At 34.4% G+C, this 22,639-nt stretch overlaps 2 protein-coding genes across 2 annotated transcripts in view; one reads left to right on the top strand and one right to left on the bottom strand.

The window, feature by feature from the left end:
• LOC111705478 (group XV phospholipase A2) overlaps positions 1-4,758 on the bottom strand; it is a gene marked incomplete in the record, with an annotated part of 12,045 nt that extends 7,287 nt beyond the window's left edge. Inside the window, 2 exon segments of the mRNA XM_023478041.1 lie at positions 1,019-1,120; positions 4,622-4,758. Coding sequence (XP_023333809.1) covers positions 1,019-1,120 — 102 coding nt within the window.
• Positions 4,759-8,951: 4,193 nt separating this feature from the next.
• On the top strand, positions 8,952-22,535 carry LOC111705489 (myb-like protein X; the record flags this gene model as incomplete). The annotated part of the gene is made up of 12 exons (XM_023478059.1): positions 8,952-9,373; positions 9,904-9,991; positions 10,362-10,441; positions 10,777-10,840; positions 11,552-11,707; positions 15,172-20,517; positions 20,793-21,093; positions 21,153-21,192; positions 21,270-21,324; positions 21,575-21,775; positions 22,184-22,293; positions 22,346-22,535. Coding segments are annotated over exons 3-12 (6,513 nt in total), but the record flags the coding sequence as incomplete, so codon positions are not given.
• Positions 22,536-22,639: the final 104 nt, after the last annotated feature.

A 22,639-nucleotide genomic window follows, 5' to 3' on the forward strand; every position in this document is an offset into this window, starting at 1 on the left:
TTATTCACTATTCTTCCTTCTACCTAGAATATATTAGTCTTATTCACTATTCTTCCTTCTACCTAGAATATATTAGTCTTATTCACTATTCTTCCTTCTACCTAGAATATTTTAGTCTTATTCACTATTCTTCCTTCTGACTAAAATAGTTAGTATTTGTTGTTGGAACATTTTGTGGAATGACAGTTTATAAATAACAAAATATTAGATAGGGTATTTGATTATTTAATGTCCTTTCTTTGAAATATTCTGTCTACGGTAATAACCTGAAAACTCTGGAGAAGGAATTTAACTCAAGACATCAGTATTTAGGCCAATGAACATGAAACACAACAATAGTGGAGTGTAAACAGGCACATTTTACTTAAGAATGTCGTCTTCCTATTCTAAAGCTTTCTGATTATCACTGTATAAAATGTCCATCTATGTAGTATCCTGTACAGTATTTAGAGTGTACAGAAAATTTGGAAAGATAGTTGATAAATAAAGTTCTTATTATTGTACAGTTTAAAATGAAATGTTTGTTTTGTTCCTATTGAAAATGTGCATCAAATCCTAATATTTCAACGATATTCTCTAAATGTTTGCTACAGGGTGTACCAAAAAAACATTGGAATTAAATGACGACTTCTATATCGTCTTTGTTTCAAGCGGGATTATTTCGTAAACATGATTTCGTAGTATCACAGTTAAAACATTTAAGTCGTCTCTCAATTCCCATGTTTATTGGGACACCCTTGTCTCTATAATTATACTGTGTACATACAGTTTAATGAAAGTACAGTTGTGAATAATAGTGATGTACAGTTCTTAATGATAGTACAGTTTCAAATAACATGAACATAAAGTCCTTATATTTGATTTTTTACCACAAACTAAAATTTTCTAATTCATATATCTGTGCAACCTGACTAAGTAAACCTTTAATATTTCAATTTTAATAATAGTTTAAATATCATAGGTCTTAGATTAGGGTATTATGAGCTCAGAGTTTGTGGCAAAATCTGAGTTCCTTTACCTGACTACCCCCGTCTCCTGGAATCATGATTACAGGATGAAAGGTACCATCTACTTGATAGATAATTAGACAAAGTAAACATATCAGATCTCTAATCAACATCTGTAATAGAAATTATAAATTTATTTCTATCTTTTATTAGTCCAAGAAAGATACACTAGGATCCTTCATGGTTTACATTTAAGTGTACTGCAGTGTCTGGGAGAAATGTAAACTCTGAGCTCGAAACTTAAGACTAAGAGTATCGTAATGAAGCCCACGGAACCCCGGTTTCATGAATGGGGTGAGGCAGTTTTGTATATAACAATATATTTGGTAAAATATTATTTAATGCGCTTTCTTCAATTTCTCTTTTTGCCTTCTGATTTCTTAAAAGACCCCAAAAAGGAAACTCGAGAGTTTCGTTCAACGATATATTCTTTCTCAAACTGGCTCAGTGCTACTCCGGCAGAGTGTTGTTAGTATTCCTGCTAGACACTGCTGTACGCTGAAACTAATTAAAGTTAGTCACAGAAGTACACTTAAAAATAAAAATTTTGTGCTTCCTTGTTTATATTTTTTGAAGAAGATGTAATTCATCGCATATCAACCTTTGACATTTTTTGGTTATCATTAGAAAATAAATTTTTTATTTTAAAAAAAAATCTTTAAAAACAACAAAAAAATCTAGTAATACAATTCAATTCATACTCAATTGATATTTTTAGTTATTTTAAGTAAGCATTGAAAGAGGGGAGAAAGGCCAGTCACAACAATTTCTCGTCCGAGCTACATTCTCCTCATTTTCTCGTCCGAGCCACCTCGGAATCCTCGTCTCTCGATTATTTTGTGCTAAAAGTTTCCAATTCTAGAAGATAAAACTATTTTTTTTAATCTGGCCACATTAGGACATAAAATATGGATGGACTAAAGTATTGCAATGACTACACCATGTTGGAATCTTCAAACCCATGAGAATGATGTCAAACTTTATTTAGGTGAAACTTAAATCTCTTCTGCCTCCGTAATGGCTAATCTTCGTGATACAAAATAAATAGAAATATATTCGGAATACCTCTGCCTATAATTTTCCCCATGGAACCACCCGGAAAAATTCTATGGGTTTCACTATAGTTAACAAAAAAGATTAAAGTTCTATAAACTTGGAATTATTTACGGCATTCTACACTATGAATAGGTGAACATATTTAAAGACATTAAACTTGAAATCTTAAATTCAATTGAACGTGGCCCGATTCTTTCAAAATAGTTTTATCTGGAAGGATTAGACACTTCAAAAAAAAATTATATTGAGAGGACGAGGATTTTGAGATGACTCGGACGAGAAAATGAGGTGAATGTGGCTCGAACGAGAAATTGTTGCGGTTGGCCTTCCTCCCCTCATTGAAATGAAATTGATATTTTTTTTTAAAAACCCACCTAAAAATATCCGATATTACAAAAAATTTACATTTTTTGTTGAGAATATGAAATGTCTGTTTGCAAATTAAAACCGTACTGCATTGGCTTTCAATTTTTGTAGCCAATTTTTTTTATTGTTTTAGTATTTTTATTAATAAGAGCAAACTAAGCATTGCGCCACAATCATGCTTTATTAATTACGTCTGTAGAATATTCTGGATGAATCCGACTCAAAGAAGTTCGTAGTAAGATTTCGATTCTACTGGAGACCACTGGAGGGGTTTGAAAAAATACTTTTTACAATTTGAAACTTTACGCAGGGTGATGTACATTCTACTGGAGGGATTCAGATATCTTTCCAGGCAGTTTATAATTCCACTGGAGGGATTCAGAAATCTTTCCAGGGGGTTTATATCCACTCTGGAGGAATTCAAAAGGATATCTGAATCCCTCCAGTGGAATTATAAACCTTGAAGAAAGATATCTGAATCCCTCCATTGGAAATATAAACCCCCTGGAAAGATATCTGAATCCCTCCAGTGAAATTATGAACCCCTAGGAAGGATATCTGAATCCCTCCAGTGGAATTATAAACCCCTTGGAAAGACATCTGAATCCCTCCAGTGAAATTATAAACCCCCTGGAAAGATATCTGAATCCCTCCAGTGGAATTATAAACCCCCTGGAAAGATATCTGAATCCCTTAAGTGAAATTATAAACCCCCTGGAAAGATATCTGAATCCCTCCAGTGGAATGTAAATCACCATGCGTAAAATTTTAATTAGTATCTAAAAGCATTTTTCAAACCCCTCCAGTAAAAATGAATTCCCTCCGGTGGTCTCCAGTGGAGTCAAAATCTTACTAGAAACTTCCATAACTGTATGAATCCGACGTTTTTTGTAAGTCTGATATTTGTAATTTTTCAATATCTATCTCTCTGGCTTTCTCGTTTTAATCAAAGACCATGAAGGCTGGCGCGTATTTAGAATCTGAAGTCAGGTGGAGGGGGGGGGGGGGGTTTGTTTGAAGTGCGAAAAAGAAATTGTTGCCCCCCCCCCCATGTCAATCTTAATTTAGATTTATCTGAAAACTGTTTCAAGTTCTTTGTAGTCCTTAGTCCTCTATTTTCTATGATGTCTGTCTTCCTACTTTTCTGCAGTCTTGCTTTAATCCAGTTAATTCCCCTTTTTCCACTACACTTCATGGTGTTCCCCTTCAAGGGTGTGCGAGAAGACTTATCCCAACACTTGCCTATGGCTATATTTTTGAATCAAGAATTAAGCGGATGGAAAAAGTTTAGAACAACTGTAGAAGAAAGTCACAAAATATTCAGGGAGTATTTTTTCATTTTAACCTTAAATTTAACCCCTTGTAAATTATCTTGGTCTCATGATAGACCGATTTGCGTGAATTGGGAAATGCTGGAAATCTGAGTGTTTGCAGGAAATAATAAATAAAAGTTATCGAACTTTAACAACGTGTAAATGTGTCTCAAAGGCTATCTCTCTGTCTTACCCTTTAAAGGGACAGTAAGCGTAATTTCAAGTGACCCTCAATGCAAAGATAAAAATTCTTGATTCACAACGGTGCCCTTGAAAACTTTATCTGATCTATATTTTTTTTTTTTTTGGTTTAAAGTGTTTAATTCTTATCTATATATTAACAATTTGGACAAATAACCCAACCCTTGGAAATCTCTTAATACAATTTAGCTGTTGGAAAGCATCAAAAATGTTCTTTTTTGAAAATGTCAAATCATCAAAACTGTCACTGATACAGGTGGAAGACAAATAATATGTGTAAAATTCCCGTTTTTCCCTGAAAACATATTTCTTGAAACGTTGTACTGAATAATGGGGTGAAGTACAGGGAGGGGGGGAATTCATGGCGGTCACATATTCGAAGTCACATTTCTAAGTCACAATTACATCAACGTCATACTTTTGAGACCAAATTATGTCTGAGAATCTTTCTAAGTCACAACTTTGTCAAAGACTTATTCCAATGCACGACTATGACTAAGACTCATTCTAAGTCACCATTTATAGACAAACTCACATAAGACATAATTATGTCTAAGACACTTTACTAAGTCACACTTTAAGACACATTCTAAGGCCCAATTCTAACTCAAACCCAAGCCTAAGTCATGGTAAGACATGTTCCAAATCACAAAGTGTCAGTTTAAAAAAATGTGTCACCTTATTTTTAAATTATTTAAGACATGTATCTTCAGAGTCACTTTCTAGGGTTTGCGTCAAGGGGGCGTAAATTGTAACGTGTATCCTCACATTAACCCAATATTCAACTGTTCTCCGGCTCAGGGCTCCCCAACACCGCCAGGCCTCTTTGTTTTCAATTGAAATTAAATATCTAAGTAAACGCCAGATGCCGGAGTTAATACATTTCACAAAAAAGTTTATAAACGCATTAAACCTAGAAATACAAAAAAAATAATAAATCTAAAATTCCTATAACATAAAAATATATTTTGTGCCCTACAGCAAAAGTATGATTTCCGAAATAAAAATCTTTTTAATGATTAATTTACTCAGTGGGCTGGAGTACGGACTTTTTAAAAGTTTAAGTTGAGCAAGTTTTTTAAAAATTTGACACGTATGTGTTCTAATTTATTTATCTAGAGAAATATAAATATGTTCGCTGATATATATATATTTGTATGTATATGTTGGCTGAACCGAATGGGCAGAATTTTTGAGGCAACTCATGGGTTCCCTTAAAAATAGGGTTAAAGATCACTTCAGCTTGTATTTTATTTAAACGCAAGTATAAACATCCCCAATATATATAAAAATACTCTTTGTATAAATCTTGAAATATAATTGATCCATACAAAATAAATATTATTTCGTCAGTAAATAAACATGAAATAAATCGACCGAAGAAAGATTGAATATAATACCTTGTTGTAAGCAAGGCTGACTGTGAGTGACCGGCAGACTGGCTCCAGGAGCTCCAGTCAACAAATATTGGAATGTTCGTGTTAATCTTCAGAGCGGTTAGTCCGCTTGGTACAGGTCACCGACCAATCTTCTGGGGGTAGATCAGCTGAAGGGAGGGGTGGAATTATCTACGAGCAATCACTATTCTTCCTTCTACCTAGAATATATTAGTCAAGATCAGCTGAAGGGAGGGGTGGAATTATCTACGAGTGATAACAGGGAAAGGAGGGGGGGGGGGTTGAAACGGTGGCAACTGTTTACAAGATAATGAACGTTTATTCATATTTAAACAATACAGAAAGAGTTACTGCATTCATAAGTGTACAGTGTTACACACATAAAAATAAAACTTCAATATTTCAATAGGAACGACTTACTTTGGTCAGGCGGGTCAAAACTAGAAAATGGATTCTGAACTCTTTATAGATTTGGTTTATACTGCTTACTCAAATGTGTTCTTTTTATGATTATGAATAAAATTTAAAAAAATTGTACCAAGTGGAATTTATGTACAGTTGTAATCTCTCTTTACTTGTCTGTTGGTTTGTATGTTCGATCATAACTCCGGAACCCACTGCTAGTAGATTAGAATGAGTAGATCTAAAAGAGAAGAACAGAAGACAGATGTATGATCAGATAAAAAAATACAACTGTTGGAGAAAAAAATTCAATGCTAGTTTCAACTTTTGTTAAAAAAAAATTTTAATTAAAAATATTGTTAAAAAGAACAAGGAAAATTAAGAAAAGTCTGTAGGTTTTAGATACTAGCCTTAGAGGGCGCTTCGCGCCCATCTTCTAAATTAGTTGTGAACATGTTCTCTTTGTGTACATCGTAAAACAAAACAAAAATAATTCGCGAATTTTCACAAAAAATTTCGCGGATTTTCAAAATTTTTAAAAATTTAATGACGATCGAATTTTGATGGAGACAAATATTTGAAATTTTGATTTTTTATAAACCTTCCCTGGGGTCCCTAGATGTCCCACAAAAAATTTGGGCCCGATCGGTTTAGCCGTTTTGACGTTTATTGGATACAAACAAACAGACAGACAGACAGACAAGCCAAATTTATATATAGATTTTATCCTATTATTCCAGTTGTTAATTAAAACAAGAGAAATGAAGAATAGGTCTGTAGGTGTCAGGTATTTTATCCTCTCATTCCAGTTGTTAATTAAAACAAGAGAAATGAAGAATAGGTATGTAGCTGTAAGGTATGTTATCCTCTCATTCCAGTTGTTAATTAAAACAAGGGAAATTAAGAATAGGTCTGTAGGTGTATTTTATCCTCTCTACAAGAGAAATAATATCTGTCTAAACGTAATGAAGCAAAGAATTATGTCCAACTAATCTATGTTTGGGGTACTATAGTATATGTTAATGATAAGGACTGACTGGTTTTCTCAGAAATTAACGAATGTAGTTAGGGTACAGATAATGTTATAACGTAATATATATAGGGATGTTCAGGTTTACAGATATATGGTTTACTACTTTATTTATTTCATGAATATATTGATAAAGTAATGAAGTCAGGTTCAAGGATAGGTGAATCTATGAATGAATGAACTGATTAATTGATGTTAATGAGAAATAAATAAAAAAGTTTAAAATTCTCATTTAAATTGTATTGTTCTGGTTTTAAACAATATAAACGTATGGCAAGGAACTGTCAGATCTGTAGATTTTCAAACAAGACAAACATCAACATCTCTAGGGTGTACCGAAATATAAAGAAACAGGGTCTGTACCAAAGTACACAGATACAGGGTGTGCCGAGATATAAATATACAGGATGTACAAAACAAACATCAACATCTCTAGAGCGTACCGAAATATAAAGAAAAAGGGTGTGTACCAAAGTACACAGATACAGGGTGTGCCGAGATACAAAGATACATGGTGTACCGAAATATAAAGATACAGAGTGTACAAAGATATAAAGATTCAGGGTGTACCAAAATATAAAGATACAGGGTGTACAAAAATATATAGATATAGTGTGTACCGAAGTATAAAGATATAGGGCGTACCGAAATATAAAGATATAGGGTGTACCAAAGTACATAGATACAGGATGTACCGAAATATAAAGATATAGGGTGTACAAAAGTACATAGATACAGGATGTACCGAAATATAAAGATATAGGGTGTACCAAAGTACCTAGATACAGGATGTACCGAAATATAAAGATATAAGGTGCACCAAAGTACATAGATACAAGGTGTGCCGAAATACAAAGAAACATGGTGTACCGAAATATAAATATACAGGGTGTATCAAAATATATGGATACAGGGTGTACCGAAATATAAAGATACTGGGTGTACAAAAATATATAGATATATATAGATATAGTGTGTACCGAAATATAAAGATATAGGGTGTACCAAAGTACATAGATACAGGTTGATATTTACAGGGTGTGCCGAAATACAAAGATACATGGTGTACCGAAATATAAAGATACAGGGTGTACAAAAATATAAAGATATTGTGTGTACCGAAATATAAAGAAACAGAGTGTACAAAAATATAGAGATACAGGTTGCACATAAATACATAGATAGAAGGTGTGCCGAGATACAAAGATACAGGGTGTACCGAAATATAAAGAAACAGAGTGTACAAAAATTCAAAGATACAGGTTGCACAGAAATAGATAGATACAGGATGTTCCGAAATATAAAGATATAAGGTGTACCAAAGTACATAGATAAGGCTGTGCCGAAATACAAAGAAACATGGTGTACTAAAATATAAAGATACAGGGTGTACCGAAATATAAATATATGCAGGGTGTATCGAAATATATAGATACAGGGTGTACAAAAATATGTAGATATATATAGATATAGTGTGTACCGAAATATAAAGATATAGGGTGCACCAAAGTACATAGATACAGGGTGTACCGAAATATAAAGATATAGGGTGTACCAAAGTACATAGACACAGGGTGTACCGAAATATAAAGATGGGGTGTACCAAAGTACATAGATACAGGGTGTACTGAACTATAAAGATATGGGGTGTACCAAAGTACATAGATACAGGGTGTACCAAAATATAAAGATACTGGTTGCACACAGAAATATAAAGGGGAGAAAATTAAATCTTAACAGGAAAGAGGGTGCAGTACAGAAATATAAAAATTTAGATTTCTGAAACAGAAAAAGACAGGGTGTACCGAAATATAAAGATATAGGGTATACTGAACTAGAAAGATACAGGGTGTACAAAATTTTAACGGTTCAGCCTTGAAGGAGACACAGAGACTACTGAAATAAAGAAATATAGGATGTAACGAAATATTAAATTTGTCATGGATATACCGAAATTTAAATTTTCTTTGCACATTTTCGGGGTTTTTTCCACATCATTCATGATTTAATTAAAATGTCATTTTTTATATGAATTTAACATGCATATCAAAAACGTTTATTATTCGTAGATCAAGATGAAGTTTTAGCTCGTACCATTTCTTACGCGCTCAAAATCAATCGTCCACAAATAGCAGGGAATATACGCACCCCGTGCGTCAAAAGAGGCACGGCCATCAGTATGTTAAAACCCCAGTTGACATGAGTTCACTGATGAGAGAAGATGATTAAAAGATTCAATATAAAATTATGGATTGATAATTTTCTTCACACTGAAGTAAAGTACTGAAATGAAACTAGAAAACTGTGAAGTGTATCAGTGAAATTATAAGACCACGGGGGTATTAACTATTGATTTAAAATGTCTTTTCAAATAAACTTAAAAAAGCATATTATATAAATATACGTTGAATCCAGGAATATGATGAGATTAGTGAGAAACTTAAATTGAAATTTAAAACCAACCTGAATCTGAACTTAAAACCCAAATCTGAACCTAAACCTGAACCTGAACCAAACCTTAATCTTCGATCTGAACCTGAACATGAACCTGAACCTGAACATAACAAAACATCAGAGCTAGAATTCAGGTTTTAATAAAAAGTAAAAGAATTGATTACTGCAAAAGTTGTTTACATCAATTTAAGTGGGTTGATAAAAATAATTCTCCTATTAAGAGGAGTTTTACGCATTACTCGATCATTGGTCAAAACTGGGGTTGATAAGGTGAACTCATTTAAACCAAATAATATTAATCCGTCAATACTAAATGTCTCAGTTCAACTTTTATTGTTTAATCTGTTTTTGCTGGTTGATAAGTTTTTTGAGATTCAGTGGAAGAAAATAGAAATTCTTCAGACTTTTGGAAATGCAGGACTATTGAAAACCAGCTGATTTATCCATCGTTGTTTATTTTTCCTTATCTCATGATCAGATCAACTATAATCATTTACATTTAAGACTTTACATACATTAATACTCAAATATCTAAAAACCAATGTAAACCAAATATTGTGATATTTTTTAGATCTAAATTTTTAGATTTATTTATAATCAGATATCCATGTTCTTGTTTTGAAAACTGATTATTTTTATTGATGGTTCCTCTATAAAAATGACTTACGCATTTCTAGATTCAGAAGCAATCAAGAAACAATCATAATTGAACGCCCCACTTTAAATGGAGGGTCACTTCAAATTACGACTACAGTCCCCGTGAAGGTAATTGAAAAAATTCATGCAAAAATAAAACAAATTTTAAAGTTTTAAAGGAATCGAGCCTTTGTCACAAACAAAAATTTAATGATCCCTATATCGTTGCAACCTGATGATCTATAAGCTGATATTTTAATCTGAGATTATTTTATCTGAAAAATTTCATAGTTGAAAATATTTAAGGTGTCTATGACATTGGGTATATATAGGGATAAGAAAATCACAGTTTATGGAAAAAATCAATTTTTTTTCAAAATTTTATTCATGATTTAAGATTTAGATTTTTACATCGTTTTTGTTGTTGACATACATAAATAAAAGCACAACTAGAAGCCTTCTTTATGCTTTTTAATTAATGATAAAACCTTTTTTTAAGAGAGCATGAGTTAGTTCAGGAAGGAGCAAGATGTCAGACCAGGATAAACACATAACCTCAGTTTACAATCAACAAAACAGGTTATTATATCAATATCCTATGTTTAGACGGATTGAACAGTATGTAGAAGAAAACTATACAGCTTTTGTATCAATATCCTATAGTTCAGACGGGTTGAACAGTATGTAGAAGAAAACTATACAGCTGTTATATCAATATCCTATAGTTTAGACGGGTTGAACAGTATGTAGAAGAAAACTATACAGCTGTTATATCAATATCCTATAGTTTAGACGGATTGAACAGTATGTAGAAAAAAACTATACAGCTGTTATATCGATATCCTATGTTAAGACGGGTTGAACAGTATGTAGAAGAAAACTATACAGCTGTTATATCGATATTCTATGTTTAGACGGGTTGAACAGTATGTAGAAGAAAACTATACAGCAGTTATATCGATCTCTTATACTCAAGAGGTAGACATAAAAAAATTCACCCTTATTTCCTTCGAGCGATTAAATTAACAATAATGAGAGTAATTCCCAAGTTTAATTGTTTCATCCATAAAACTGTTTAAAGGAATTAAGTCTTAGTCACAAACTTTGATTTTCTAATTTCTTCATCTTTGCAAGTTAATATCGGAGACCTATAGATATTTCAAACTATGAATTATGTTAGATCAAATGATCTAAGTTTAAAATACCAAAGAATTACACCACCAGGTTGCCAAGATACAGGGTGTCCCAATAAACATGGGAATTCATTGACGAATTCGATATCGTCTTTTCAAATAATTCTTTGATTTAGTATAGTGATACCTACTGAGAAAGCTGTAATCTGTAAGAGTTTCGTCTGCTCTGTTCACATTTTGTTTGTTTATGTTTTGACTGCATACGGTTGTACTTAGTAAAACAAGAAAATTACAGTATACAAACAGAGTAAACTTGTCCGTCTTCACTTTTCATCTTGCGGAGGCAATATAAACCCATCTTTTTCAGTCTTTTACCCTTTTCTTAAAATAAACTCTGGCAGACATAATAATATTATGGCTTTTAAAAATTAGGTATTACAATGCTAATTCATAACAAAGACGATATCGAATTCGTCACTGAATTCCCATGTTTTTTTGGACACCCTGTATAGGGATAAGAAAATTTGAGTTTGTGTCAATGACTCAATTCCCTTAGGAACCAAGTATAGGAGCTGGAGTTTCGGTTTCTTGTAACCAGGATTTTGCTCCTGGAGTATCCGTTCTCTGTGCTAATGCTGAACCCGGAGTTTCCATTCGCTGTGGTTCATCTGAACCCGGAGCAGGAAACCTCAAACCTAAACCTAAACTCAAGGAATATATGCCATTAAATCATGATAAAAACGTTACTAAATCCGTGCCCCCCCCCCCCTTAGAATATGTATCATTACATTTTTATCCATAGTTCACACAGAGCAAGGTACTAATGCAAGGAAAGTTATTTCAGAGGTGTACATATTTTTTGTACTGCAGTGTACTGTCTTTTCGCGGAAAAGTAAACGTAAACACATGACGGATGTCACAGCCTAACATGGAATCAATTTTCACAAAAATAATATGAAATAGTCTGGTCATATGAAACTATTCTTGTTTACAAATTCCGCCCAGAGAGAACTGGTTTCAATATGTACGCAGAGTATACGCGACCGCAATTAACTTTCCTTGCATTATTTCCTTGACACAGAGTACCATGTTTAGTGGTCATGAGTGCCAAGTATTTTAAGAATATTTCCCTTAATTATATTATACATAAATACGCCTACGTAAAACTAAGCTGCGGGGAGGGGCAGGGAGTGGTTTATGGATCAGGAAAGGGGGGGGGAGGGTTCTGACTCTGAAGTTTTTTGTTTAAAAGGGACGGAGTTAGATTATGGCATGAAAATGATTTTTAGGGAGGGGTGATAACTGGATAGCATAGTTTAGGCCTTAGGGAGTGGAATGTTTTAAAAATGTGTAAAAGAGGAACAATTTAGGACATGACTAGAAAGAAGACAAGATGAGAAAGGAGGATGAAGAGAAGGGAGGGAGGTTGCGCAAATGTTCTACGTAATGAGGGATAAAGGTGTGTTAGAGGGGGGGGGGAGCTGGTAAGGGGTCCATTAAGCAATGATTGATCATGAGGGAGATATGCTGAATATGGTTTAAATCATATTCTAAGTTTAAACATTGCGTATTAAAGAGGGTTGGGTGGAATAAGAGAATCTTATAGTAAGAATAAAAGTTCGGATCAATCCCAGAAAATATTAAATATAAAAATGATAAAAGATTAAATGTTAAATATGGACATAAACGCAATTATGGAGATACGCTCCTTTTGATTAGAGGGAAGTCAAACTAAAATGGAGAAAATAAAAGTGCAGAGGTAGAGAATGGAAGGGGTGAAAGAGGAGAAGAGGATGGAACGGAAAAAGGGAGGTTGTTAAATGGAAAGGTATAGAAATTGAAAAAAGGGGGTTAAATGAAGAGGAGGTGGTTTTAATGGAAGTGTAGGGAATTTGAATGGAAGTAGAGGTTAATTGGAATTGAATGCGCTTAAATGGAAGCGGATTTGTTTTAAATGGAAGCGGATGGGTTTAAATGGAAGCGGATGGGTTAAAATGGAAGGAGACAGGCTTAAATGGAAGGGGATGTGTTAAAATGAAAGGGACGGGTTTTAATGGAAGATGATGGGCTTAAATGGAAGCAGATGGGTTTAAATGGAAGGGGATAGGTTTAAATGGAAGCGGATGGGTTAAAATGGAAGGGACGGATTTAAATGGAAGGGGATGGGTTAAAATGAAAGGTGATGAGTTTGAATGAATGAGAATGGGTTTAAATGGAAGGGGACGGGTTTTAGTGCAAGTGGATTTTAAATGAAAGCGGATGGGTTTAAATGAAAAGGGGATGGGTTTAAATGGAAAGAGATGGGTTTTAATGGAAGCGGATTGGTTTAAATGGACGTGAATGGATTTAAATGGAAGAGGATGGGTTTAAATGGAAGGGAACAGGTTTAAATGGAAGGGGATATGTTAAAATGAAATTGACGGGTTTAAATGGAAGTGGATGGGTTTAAATGACAGGGGACGGGTTTAAATGGAAGTGGATGGGTTTAAATGAAAGGTGATGAGTTTGAATGAATGAGAATGGGTTTAAATGGAAGGGGACAAGTTTTAATGGAAGTGGATTTTAAATGAAAGGGGATGGGTTTAAATGGAAAGAGATGGGTTTAAATCGAAGCGGATTGGTTTAAATGGACGTGAATGGATTTAAATGGAAGTGGATGGGTTTAAATGGCAGGGGATGGGTTTAAATGGAAGTGGATGGGTTTAAATGAAAGTGGACAGGTTTAAATGGAATGGGATGGGTTTAAATAAAAGGGGATGTGTTTAAATGGAAGGACAGGGGTTTAAATGGAAGGACAGAGATTTAAATGGAACGGGGCGGGGTTGAGGGAGGGGATTTTTGGAAAGATGAGGATGTTGAAGGGAAGGGAGGTGAAGGAAGAGGTGGAAGGTTAGTAAAAGGAAGCATAGTTGGGAAGGGAGGTGAAGGAAGAGGTGGAAGGTTTGTAAAAGGAAGCATGGTAAGGAAGGGAGGTGAAGGAAGAGGTGGAAGGTTTGCAAAAGGAAGAATGGTTGGGAAGGGAGGTGAAGGAAGAGGTGGAAGGTTTGTAAAAGGAAGCATGGTTAGGAAGGGAGGTGAAGGAAGAGGTGGAAGGTTTGTAAAAGGAAGCATGGTAAGGAAGGGAGGTGAAGGAAGAGGTGGAAGGTTTGTAAAAGGAAGAATGGTTAGGAAGGGAGGTAAAGGAAGAGGTGGAAGGTTTGTAAAAGGAAGCATGGTTAGGAAGGGGCTGGGAATTGAGTGAATGGAAGGTGAAGGTTAGGTGGAATTAAGTTTATGATTACATAAATCTAACTCAACCTGACGCATGTGAATACGCTTTCAGATAACAAATACGCATTTTCCGTCCCTTTAAGACAGATTAATAAGATTTTGTGACACTCCCTTTCAGGTGGGGTGTGTAGGGTTCAGTGTCTAGTGAAGATTATGCTAAAATCTCAAGCTGTTTATTTTATTCATTCATACACACGTTGCGTATTTACAACTTTACATGGTTTACAGGGACTTGGCAACAGATAATACTTTCTGCAAAATCATTATTTGTGTAAAATATTTCTTATACTTTTCAGAATATAATTTAAAATTCAATATTAAAAAATGTTTAAATTTACGCTTCGTTTATGTGTTTACATCTGTAGGTTTTGGCAAAACAGCATAAATATATACACGCGGCGCACACGGCGCACCCTGCAGGGTAGATTTATTATAAGATTACAAGCGCATGAAGTATTTTTATTTATGTGTGTATTGTGTACAGGGTGTGCTATAAAACATGTATCATTTATAGAAAATATGTACTTCATGTTATAAAAAAAGAATTGAGTCTTTTCCTCAAATCCGGATTTTTAATCCTTATAGATCTTTGAAACCTAAGGTTGCGTTTCAAACTATGAACTAGATCAGGTTTGAAATACCAAAAGCTTACACGAGCAGGTTACTAAGATTTAGAGCTTAGAACATTTGAGTTTGTGGCAAAGACTTCTTTATGTACTTTGCACAATATAGTTCTTTGGTCGGTTCAAAATAAACAGTTAAGAAAAGCAAATAAATCTCTAATTTATCCTAAACAAATTAAATGAATCTAAAAAAGCAATTAATAGGTTTTAAAAGGTAAAAATTATAAAATACCTAAAGCTTAATAGCGAACTATGACAAGAATGGCAAGGTATGATTGTGTAGGATAATGTGAGTTCTATCTATATATCTGGAGAGGGGTCGGATCAGGATCAGGAAAGAGTTAAATATAAGGTTCAAGAGCCAAGAGACACTGGGTTAGACTCTGTTCAAAACCAAGATCTTCAAAATCTGGAACAAGACCTTGCTCAAGATTTGGTTCTAACTGAAGATGAAGATCCACTGGAAACACAATCACAAGAACTAGATGATAAAGTGTCTCAATACACAGTCCAGGACACTGCACAATACCTTGCTCAAGACCCAAGTCAAGATCAAGTTCAAGACCCAAGTCAAGATCAAGTTCAAGATCCAAGTCAAGATCAAGTTCAAGACCCTAGTCAAGATCAAGTTCAAGACCAGAATCATGATTCTCTTCAAGAATACTATAGAGACCCAGTTCAACATTGTGTTCAAGAGTCAGTTGATGACATAATTCATGATTTGGTTCAAGACAACGCTATATACCATGGTCACGATGGTCAAGACCATGACCAGAACTGTGTGGAAAACCCAGTGCAAGAACCTGAGCAAGACCCAGTTCAAGATATATTTCATGAACTAGTTGAAGAGACATGTGAATACCATGGTCAAAATTGTGTCCAAGACCCAGAGAAAGTCCCAGTTCAAGACGCATTTTATGATCTACTTGAAAACTCAAGTGACCACCTTGGTCAAGGACCGATTATAAACGAAGTTGAAGATAGGATTAAAGAACCTACAAAACACCTAACTCAAGATTCGTCTGATAATACAGTTCAAGACCTGGATACAGACCTAGTCCTAGACCTAGTTCAAGGATTGACTACGGATCCAGAGGAAGAAACAGACTTGGATGAAGTTCCTTCGATAAACCAATTGCAAGAATTAAACCAAGATTCATTGATGAAAAAACTTTCAGAAGTTCAAGAAGCTATGACTCAGATTCTTGATAAAGACAATGATGAGAATCAAGAAGAAAATCAGGAAGAAACTCAGGATGGAAATCAGAAAGAAACTCAGGATGGAAATCAGGAAGAAACTCAGGATAGAAATCAGGAAGAAACTCAGGATAGAAATCAGGAAGAAACTCAGGACGGAAATCAGAAAGAAAATCAGGAAGAAAACCAGGAAGAAAATCAAGAAGAAAATCAGGAAAAGAATAAGAATGAAAATCAGAAAGAAATCCAGGATGTAGTTTTAAATCTTGATGATCAGCGAAAGAATCAAGAAACTCAAGATATTGTACAGAAGGAGCTTGATCCTATAAACATAGAAAAAGTTACAAAACAAGAAAATATGAATAAGCCTAAAGAGCAGAGCTGTTTTCAACAACTTATACCTAAAGAAAACTCTGAAATTTTACAAAATACTTATCTTGAACCATCACTCACACCCAACCCTGATATCATGCATGCCTGCACTTGTCTCCCTGAGACCCCTGGTGCTGGCCCTACCCCTGATGATGACCCAACCATCAGTAATGAATGTGACTGTGTTGCCAAAGATCTGAAAAGCATGTGTCAGGATGGAATCTCAGGTTCACAAGAAAGAAATCAATCATCTGAGTTTACTGTTGAAGATCCAAATCTGCTGAGTTTGACAGATCGTCTTAATACAATTGAAAGTTCACAACAGAAGCAGCCATTTTGCAAGGAAGAGCCACCATATTGCAAAGAGGTGCAGGCAGAATCTTCAGACCAAGGAAATTTTTTTGAAAATTCTAAAGTGAATCAAGATGAAACTAGAATTGAACCCTTCAGCGAGTTTGAAAACGATAAATCAGACAAGGAAGAAGTTGTGAGAACAAACTCAGGGTCCACAAACACATCAACTGAGACTGGAGATACAGGTTCAACTGTTATCTGGAATGAGAAACTGAAACCTTCGTTAGAGGACAGTTTCTCTTCAATTCCATCAGAAGACTGGAATGAAGATTATTCGAAGCTGTCAGAAACCTCATCATCCTCCTCTAATGATATGGATGATATACCAGAACATGAAACAAGTGTTGATGATTCTCCAGATCATTCAGATGGTAGTATACCTGAAGAAAACGATGATTCCAATGACTTCTCTGAAGATAGGAAAAACGGAGAAATTAATGAAAGTAGAATCGATTATTCTAAAGACTCTGCAATAGAGTTTACATCGGAGGATTTAAATTTGACTTTTGATGAGGGGTGTGTAGATTATGTAGATTATGAGCTTGTGCTAAAATCAATACCTGAGGAGTTGTTGGATGAAATATCAGAGGACAGTTCAGAACAGGAACAAGAGAATTTACAGGAGCAGGACACTTCGTTGTCCTATAAGGAGAAAAGGACAGAGCAAGGAGATGAAAAAAATGTTGAACAGAATCTAACAAATAAAGCTGAGACAGATATGGAGAGCCCGGAGCACGAAGGCAAGAATTTTGAGCATGCAAGGGAGAATAAAGAGCAAGAAAAGGAGGAACAAGAGCAAGAACAGTGGGGTTCAGAACAGAACAATGAGAACATTTTATATCTAAAATCAGCAAATATGTTAAGGACGGAAGAAGAGGTTAAGTCAACCAAGATACAGGAAGTGTACGCTGAAGGGAAACAAGGGAATCAGGAACAGGAGCATGAGAACATTTTAGAGCAACGGCATGAGCATAGTTTAGAGCAGGATCTAAAGAATAGTATTGAGCAGGATCAGATGGAGTGCTTAGACCAGGAGCACGAAATGAATTCAGAACAAGATCAGGAAAAGTGTTTAAAACATAAACAGGAGAGAATTGCTGCGCTGGAACAGATTAAGTGTTTAGAAAAAGAACAAGAACAAGAGAATAATCTTGAGCAGAAACAGGTCGAGAGTTCAGAATATGAACAGGCGAAGAGTCTAAAAGAAGAACACCAGAAAACTGACAAGCAGGAACGGGAGAAGTGTTCAGATGAGGAACAGGAACAGGATGATTTTTTAGATCTTGAGCAGGAAAAGGTGGAGAGTTTAGAACAAGAACAGGAGACTAATGTTGAGCAGGAACTGGAGGATAGTTCAGAACAAGATCAGGAGAAGAGTTCAAAACTAGATAAGGAACAGAGTTCAAAACTAGATCAGGAACAGAGATCAAAACTAGATCAGGAACAGAGTTCAAAACTAGATCAGGAACAGAGATCAAAACTAGATCAGAAACAGAGTTCAAAACTAGATCAGGAACAGAGTTCAAAACAAGATCAGGAACAGAGATCAAAACAAAAACAGGAAAACAATGTTGAGCAGGAATTCTTGGAGATTATTGCTAAGCAGGAACTAGAAAAGAGATCAGAACAAGGACTGGAGAATAGTTTTGAGCATGAAATGAAGGAGTGCTTGGAACGAGAACTGGAACAGAATATAGAACAAGAACAGGAGAATATAGAACAAGAACAGGAGAATAATCTCGAGAAGGAACTTCGTAAGAGTTCGAGACAGGAACAGGAAAAGAGTTTAAAACAAGAACAGCAGAATAATATTGAACATGAACAGGTATATTGTTCCGACTTGGAGCAGGAAAGGGGTTCAGAACAAGAACAGAAGAGTATTGATGACCAGGAATCGGTGGAGAGTTTAGAACCGGAACAGGAAAATAGTCTAGATCAAGAACAGGAAAATATTGCTGAGGAGGAACTGGTGGATTGTTTAGAACAAGAACAGGAAAATAGTCTAGATAAGGAACAGGAAAATATTGCTGAGCAGAAACTGGTGGATTGCTTAGAACAGGAAAATAGTCTAGATAAAGAACAGGAAAATATTGCTGAGCAGGAACCGGGGAATTGTTTAAAAACGGAACAAGAAATGAGTCCAGATCAAGAACCGGAAAATATCGCAGAACAGAAACAGGCAAAGATAAAAAATTCTCCGGAAGAACCGGAGACTCATATCGACCAGAAACATGTGGATAGTTCAGAAGAGGAACTGGGAAATATTTCCAAAGAGCAGGAGAATCTAGAACAAGACTTGGAATCAGAAATGGGTTTTGAGCAAAAACAGCAGAAAACGTTAGTTCAGAAACAGGAAAGAGGTTTTGAGCAGGAGTATCACAAATCTAAAAATAGTTCTACTGAAATTGATAAAAATGAAATTAAACAGAAAAAGTCGGTTTCTTTTGAGGAGGAAGTTGAATGTATTGGTTACATAAACAGTGATTCTTCAGATGATACAAATGAAGAAGGTTTGGATCAAGAAGATGAAAATGAAGTCAACAAACAAGTTGTAGAAGATGAGGATCTACTTGAGAAGGGAGAAGTTACGAATAATTTGGATGATAAGGCTGTAGATCAAAGATTTTCAAAACATGAATTAGAAGAAACAGATGCTGACTCTAATGATTCTAAAAATGAAGTTGGGAAAGGGAAAGCCAAAGTCGATGGTTTTACAGGTAATCATTATGATGCAACTGATGTTAAAACATGCAGAAGTGTCAAATCAGATGATCAAGATGAAATAGGTTCAGAAATCTCTGATGACAACAAAAACGCATCTTTTAAAGATGAAGATATTTCTTACACACTTAAAGATCCAAAAGCAAATTACCAGATTCTTGAAGGCTCCGAACAAAGTGCTCATAAAGTTATCAATCCTAAACAAAGCATTCATAGTTTAAAACTTGACTTTGAAGATATTTATGTCAAAGCAGAGATGAATTATGATAAAAAAGCTTGTGATGACACTGATCGTGATGCAAAAAATCACACAGACAATTCTATAGAAATAATGGCGATGGAAAACAAACATTTTCAAGATGAAGATTTGGAAGAAATAAATGAGGATAAGAATGCATTAGCAAAAGATCATACAGATGAAAAAGATGATGAAACAGAATATAATGCATTCAAAAATGGTCTTTCTACTGATACTAAAGCTACAGCTCATGATCATTCACCTAATAAAACAAATGATTCTGAAGCTGACAAAACTGAAAAATCTGAAAATGATTTTGATTTGAAAGTTTCCAGCCCAGATATGGATTGTAAAACAGACAATTCAGGTGTTGAAACTCACTCCTTTAAACCAGAAAATCCTGAACCTATCGAAAACAATGTTTATGTTGACAAAAAAAGCTTGAAATCCAATGGTGTAGAAGTTGATGTACCAGATATTAGTAATATTGAGGAGGTTACTGCAGATATCGAAACAAATATGAATACTCCTAAAAATGTACATGAAGCAGAGATATCTCCTGTAATAAATGGTGCTATGAATAGTGTACCAACGGATCCTGGTATAACTATACCTGCTGAAGTCGAACAAGTGAAAGAGCTGAAAGATAAAAATGGAAAGACAAAGAAGAGCAAATTCATTCCTGGGCATAAGAGAGACAGATCTGTATCTATCAACACAAAGTCAAATTACAACATGATATCACAGGAAAGCCAAACAAAAGTATTACTGAATGATATTTTAAAGAAACTAAACAAAGGCCACAATTTGAAATTTTCTAATTCAAATTCTTTGCAACCTGATTGTGTTAAATATTTACATTTTAAACTTGGAATAATATGATCTGACCTATTTCATTCTTTATAATGTCTAAGGTCTACGACATGGTTGCAAAGACATAGGGATTAGAAAATTATAATTTGTGGTATTAAAGTGTTTAAGTATTAATTCAATGTAAGAAAATTTTCGTTTTGTTTTCATAGAATAACGAGCTTGATGATTCAAATGTTAATACAACCATATCTATTGAACCAGATTCTCCTGATAATACATTTATAAGAGAAGGATTTTTATCAAAATTCTTCAGAATTCTTCTGTCCCGCCGGGTCCGAAAGACGGAGGAGAGAGATGGTTCTGATGGAGAATATGGAGATGAATACTCGGATGATATATCTAACGATGGAAGTGATATAAGTGAGATTTACCTGAGGAAAATTAAGGAGAATGAAACACCAAGGAGATTCAAGTATTCACAGTTTGAGAATTCACCTTTTGAAGAATTAGGTAATTTGATTCAAGTTTAGTTTTAATTTTTAGAACATTTTCAAATTATTGTTTTTTAGTGAATTTGTGCAAGTCTGGTGACTTACTGGATAACAGCAGGTATTTTAATAGAAGTATACACAGATATGCAATTAATAAGATTTCATTTATATATTAATTTTTACTTTATTCTTTAGGATTGCAGACTGCAATGGATGGAAGGAAGATATAGCAGAAGAAAACTCACAAAAGGTAAATATTGAATGGGACTGTGGACGTAATTTCATTTAAAAAGGTGCGTACTAGAATTGCAGATTTCAACTACAAAATCTGTCAGAACTAAACACTTTTCAAGCTAGAATAACGAAGATATTATTGATCTGATAAAGGTTTAAAGGGTGCCGTTGTCAATCCGACATATCCTTCTTCAAATTGAGGATTACTATAAGTTAAGAAGACTGTTTTGTAAAGTCTGTGAAAAATAAAACTTGTTTGTTTTTAGAATACAAGTTTGCGGAATCCTTCTCGATCAAGATCTAAGCTGAAAACTGGACACGGAGCTAAGTTTCAATCTTTGGCAAACCTCTCCGTAAAAGCTGAATCTCCGGGTGTCAGGGAGAATAGTCTCAAGTATCAATCCTTATCTAATATCAGGCGATCCCTCTCCAGATCCAGGATGGAGATTCTCAGGAAGGAAGTTCAGGTTTTTTAAATTTTTATTTAGTACTTATCCTAACTTTTCCTGAAAACTAAAAATTAAACATAATTAACTTAAAATTTTACCGAGTTAAGAACATGTCCTAGGTTCCCAGATCAAAATTAGAGGGGTTCATGGGTTGAGATTCATCAGATTACTGCTTTGTGAATATAAATAAAGTTGGACCCATAAAGTTGCGTAGACTCAAGTATGATTTTAAATAGTCCAAAATACCATGAAACACGACAATTGTGCAGAGTACACAGACCTATTTCGCTTAGTAAGTTGATTTTTAAACTACATGACCAATTAGTTTATATTACTTTGCAAAAGTTTTTTGGGTTCTACTGAACTATTTTGGAGGAAAAAGAATTTCTCAATTCTGCCATTTTTTAAATCCTTCTTTATTTAAAGATCAAAATACCACCATTGGCTGCTCCAGAGTTCATGGAAGACGATCTCGAGAAAAGAGAAGACGACAAGATTACGAAGAATGAGGTTGAAGAATCTGAGGCTTTTTCCAGGTATTTTTCTAAAAAAAAGATTTCAAATTCTTTCCTTTTTTTTTTGGTTCAGATTTTGGCCCAGATGGAACACCTCTAAAAAAGAAGAGAGCAAGAAGACTGATTTAAATGATGAAAAGTTGAAAGAAATTAAAATAAATGATACCGGAGTATTTACTAATCAAACAGAAGATCAAACAGAACAAGAGTTATTAGAAAGTACAAATAAAATGAATACTGAAGCCGTTTTTATTCAAAAAAAGGTAGAATCAAATATTGCAAAAAGTTAAAATTTAGATTTAAATTTATCTTTGTTCTTTTTGTTTTAGAATTATTATTATTTTTATCATTATTATCATTATTATTA

This window comes from Eurytemora carolleeae, unplaced genomic scaffold (genome assembly GCF_000591075.1).
Source record: "Eurytemora carolleeae unplaced genomic scaffold, Eaff_2.0 scaffold396, whole genome shotgun sequence".
Taxonomy (NCBI): Eukaryota; Metazoa; Arthropoda; class Copepoda; order Calanoida; family Temoridae; genus Eurytemora; species Eurytemora carolleeae.